Consider the following 4,799-nt stretch of genomic DNA (forward strand, 5'->3'; position numbering starts at 1 on the left):
AATATAAAAAAAATAAAATTTATATTATCAATACTCTTCTCATACGTATCGGGAAGTATCAGATAATTATTTTTAAAAATATAAAATTTAATGATTTGATACTCTTCTAATATACGTATTGAAAAGTATCGAGCAGCTATCGGTGCAGGATACGCAGAGGATATAGTACGTCATCCATTTTGAAGTAAATGAGCTTTATAGATTTTAACTCATTAAAAATGCTCACTAGATTCATTCAGCTAGACGGAGTATATAGTACTTCAGCCTTCAGCACAGCACAGTCGTTTCCAAGACACACAGACACAGATGTATAGCCAGCTAGCCGCAGTAGTAGCTGACCAAAATAGTTAATCAACCATTTACATTCTCATCTTTTTCTATATTTACGCTTTTACACATTCACATTCTTATTATTTCTATTTTCTGGGTTTAACAAAGGTTTAACACAAAAGCCTAACTTAACTGGGGTGTCTTAAATTAATTAAACATAGAAATATAAAACAAAAAAGAAGAGAGAGAGAAAGAAAGAAAGAAGTGGTCTTTTTCTCATAACACAGATCCCTATGGAATGAAGTGGGTGCTCCCCACCCAGCATTTGCATTGCTTTGCTTTGCTCTCACATACTAATATTTTATTCATTCCTTTTGTTTAGTTTAAAGAGACCACTTTTGTTGTGTTTCGGACTGAGACATACACACATGTTTTCTTTCTTCAGTTCATCAGTTTATATATATGTTTGTTTGTTTGTTTGGTACTAGTTACATAAATAAATAAATTTCACTTGTTCACATGCAGAAGCAGAAGACGAATAGAGGTAGATTTTTCAACATGATTAGTTTATTTTCTGAGCAATGATTGAGTTGAGTTGAGTATATATAAAATCAAATCTTGCTGCAAGAGAAGAGAAGAGAAGAGAAGAGAAGAGAAATAGATTCTGTTAGGTAGTAGCAAAGTTGAAACCTTTTTCAAGTAAAGAAAGATAATAACAAAACAAAACAAGATGAAGTCCATGAATGACAGTAGTAACTCTGATGACAGAAACAACAATCATAACAACAATTGGTTAGGTTTCTCTCTCTCACCCCACATTTCTACTTCTTCTTCTCCTCATCATCATTACCAACATACTCAAACTTCTTCAGTTTCCAACACTGTTCCTACTTCTTTCTATTTTTCACCTTCTCACTTCACCAACTCAACAATCTGCTATGGTGTTCCTGAAAATGGTAACAACTTTCATTCACCTAATTTGACTGTTATGCCTATCAAGTCAGATGGATCACTTTGTATCATGGAAGCTCTTGGTAGATCACAATCACAAGGTTGGTTTCAGTCAAAAATAAAAAATAAAAAATAGGCTTTTTACTATTCCCTTCAAAATGTGTTTGTGCTTTAAAAAGTTCTTATTTTTATGTCCACCAAAGAAAAGTTGTTATTTTTATATCTTTAATTAATGTTGGATATGGCCCTGTAATGATTATGTTGTTTTCTTGTTTTTATTATATGATGATTGAAGTGATGGTGCCATCTTCATCTCCTAAACTAGAGGACTTTCTTGGTGGTGCAACAATGGGTAGTGATGAATATGGTAGCCATGAAAGTGAGGCAATGGCTTTAAGCTTAGACAGCATCTACTATAATAACCAACAAAATGCAGATCCTCATCAAGCTAATAGAGACCATTCCCTTGACCTTCTTTCAGAATCTTTCAGACAACAAACATCACATCCATATTATGCAGCACTTGGTTTCCATGGCCTATTTCAAGCACCATTAGAGGTAGAATCAAAGGAAAACATTAACCATGTTGATGTTTCTACTTCCCAAATGCCTCAAAACTGGTATCCTGCTTCTCAGGCTTTAGAGCAGCAAATGGGGAATCACAATGGTGGAGTTGGTGTTGGTGGTTCTTCTACTGTTGTTGGTTCTGTAGAAAGTGGTGAGTTACAATCTTTAAGCCTTTCAATGAGCCCTGGTTCTCAATCTAGCTGTGTTACTGTTCCTAGACAGATCTCACCTACTGGAACAGAATCAGTGACTATGGAGGCTAAAAAAAGAGGAGCTGCTAAGCTTGGTCAAAAGCAGCCTATTCATAGGAAATCTATTGACACTTTTGGACAGAGAACATCTCAGTATAGAGGTGTCACAAGGTAAATTTGTGTTGATCATAATTTTTTTATCTCATAGTGTGTTCTTCATTGTTTGATTACATTTAATTATACTTGTCTAGTATAATATGTTTGGATGTTTATTTATTCTGCATTAGGCATAGATGGACTGGTAGATATGAAGCACATTTATGGGATAACAGTTGCAAGAAGGAAGGACAAACAAGAAAAGGAAGACAAGGTTAGTGAGCAAAAACAGCAGTCAAGTTTTTGAACTAATACTTTTTTCCTACTAAAATTTTATACTAACACATGTGTTATTTGTTCATGCTTTTGGATGATGATCTAATCAAACTTTGCATGCATGTTACAGTATATTTGGGTAAGTCTTCAGTCTCTCCTTCACCAAGTAAAAGAAAAAAAAAAAACAATACTTTCAAGTTTCACCATCATTGCTATCACTGTTTCTAATTTTGACTTTGTTGGTTTTATTTTTTGAACTCAAGGTGGTTATGATATGGAAGAGAAAGCTGCAAGAGCTTATGATCAAGCAGCTCTTAAGTATTGGGGACCTTCAACACACATAAACTTCCCGGTACATTTCATTTCCTTAGCATTTTCTTGTTAGCTTAGAATCTTGTATTATTATGTGCTTAAGAATCACATTTTTTATCCTCTCTTATTTTGCAGCTTGAAAACTACCATACTCAACTTGAGGAAATGAAGAATATGACAAGGCAGGAATATGTTGCACATTTGAGAAGGTACATAAATCTGTTAATTAGCAATTATTTTGTAGTAGAAAGGTTAACATCATTATATGACAATCATGATGGATTAGTATTCATTTATTTTTGCAGAAAAAGCAGTGGATTCTCAAGGGGTGCTTCAATGTACAGAGGCGTGACAAGGTTTATTCAGTTCTCTTGTCCCTTTTTTTTTCATTTGAATTTGTCACACTGTTGATTTTTGAGCTTTGAGCTAAATTCACTTTTTTTTTTTTTTTTTTTTTTGCAGACATCACCAACATGGTAGGTGGCAAGCTAGGATTGGAAGAGTTGCTGGTAACAAGGACCTTTACCTTGGAACATTCAGTAAGTAGATTCCTCCAACATTGTTACTAAAAATGTGTTAGCAAAAGATTTAAGCATTTGAATTATGAACAAGGGAATGTTTATGTATTTTTAAAGTTATGCATTGTTTAAAGTAAATTCATTCACAGGAATTTAATTTACTTATGTCATTTTCTGCTTCAGTTTTTCTTTTCCCAAACACAAGTGATTGGTTATGCTTTTATAAGGCTGAACATATTACTACTTTGAGCACAAAATTCCACTTTTTCTAAGGCTGTAAAGGGAATCTCTAATACAATGGTGTAAGGAAAGTTTAGAATTTTGTAATGCCTTTTTGTAATTTTTGTTTCTTGGAAATGAAATTTTAGGCACTCAAGAGGAAGCAGCAGAAGCATATGATGTAGCAGCAATAAAATTCCGTGGAGCAAATGCTGTCACAAATTTTGACATATCTAAATATGATGTTGAAAGGATCATGGCTAGCAATACTCTTCTTTCAGGTCAGCATGCAAGGAGAATCAAAGATAAGGATCCACAGACCGAAGTTCATGAATATAATCATAGTACTAATGTATCGAGCCAGACCAATGGAGAAGCCGCTGAAGCGCAAAAGGACAACGAAAATAATGATTCAAAATGGAAGATGGTTTTGCAACAACAGCAATCAAATAGTTGTGATCAAAAAATCATTGTGAATTCTGATGGAAGTTACAAGAATTCTGATTACTCTATGTCATTACAAGACCTTGTTGGTATTAATTCAGTTGGTTTGGATGATTCTACCAAAATAGGGACACATTTTTCAAATCCATCATCATTGGTGACAAGTTTAAGTAGTTCAAGAGAAGCTAGTCCTGATAAAACTGCTCCCTCACTACTCTTTCCAAAGCCTTCAATGGAATCAAAAATTGCCACTAATGTTGCTGTTAGTTCTTGGTTTCCTACACAAATGAGGCCAGCATCTTCAATCAATTTTTCACACTTCCCAGTTTTTGCTGCATGGAATGAGACCTAGAGAGATTATATCTCCTTATTACTATGTTATGACAAAAAAAAAGGGTAAAAAGGGAAAGAAATTATGTATTGAAAAAACATATGGGGATATTTATTTTTTAAAAAGGGTAGGTTGGGAAATTTGGAGGATTAATGAATGAATGAATGTATGTTAGGACTTTTGGGGCCACTTTGTTTTCTTTATGTAACACAAGGGTAACATTCATTGGCCTTAACAAACTTAGCCTTTTGGCTATATGTTGGAATGAATGAGAATATGCATATTGGAGGGAAAGAATTAATTAAAGGGGACACTAATGATTAAATTCTGTGAAATGATGTTTGGAAATATGAATGTGGCCCTAAAATTATTGAATTTTCTTTTTTGAGTTGCAACTTTACTTTGGTTGTTAAGTACAAAACCAACTCATTGTTTCTCAATAATGCATATAAAAGACATTGCCTTTGACCACATCATCATGTTCTTTTTTTGTTACTAATGCGCTAGCTCCTTAATCTTCTTCATAACACTATAATTGCATAAACCTTTCTTTTTCTAGCTTTGTTCAAAAAGGAAAAAATAACTAAGTGATTCTTGCATGAAAAAGGCCAAATATTCATTGTT

The 4,799-nt window shown here is 33.6% G+C and overlaps 1 protein-coding gene across 1 annotated transcript; it reads left to right on the forward strand.

Moving 5' to 3' along the window:
• The first annotated feature begins 658 nt into the window (after positions 1 to 658).
• On the forward strand, positions 659 to 4,525 carry LOC25489995 (AP2-like ethylene-responsive transcription factor ANT). Its single transcript, XM_024780002.2, has 9 exons — positions 659 to 1,322; positions 1,517 to 2,150; positions 2,267 to 2,349; positions 2,482 to 2,490; positions 2,615 to 2,703; positions 2,799 to 2,872; positions 2,969 to 3,019; positions 3,126 to 3,202; positions 3,550 to 4,525. The coding sequence occupies exons 1-9, from the start codon at positions 1,001 to 1,003 to the stop codon at positions 4,194 to 4,196; spliced, it is 1,986 nt and encodes a 661-aa protein (XP_024635770.1). The 5' UTR covers positions 659 to 1,000; the 3' UTR covers positions 4,197 to 4,525.
• Positions 4,526 to 4,799: the final 274 nt, after the last annotated feature.

The sequence above is a fragment of the Medicago truncatula genome, chromosome 3, assembly GCF_003473485.1.
Source record: "Medicago truncatula cultivar Jemalong A17 chromosome 3, MtrunA17r5.0-ANR, whole genome shotgun sequence".
NCBI classification, from domain to species: Eukaryota; Viridiplantae; Streptophyta; class Magnoliopsida; order Fabales; family Fabaceae; genus Medicago; species Medicago truncatula.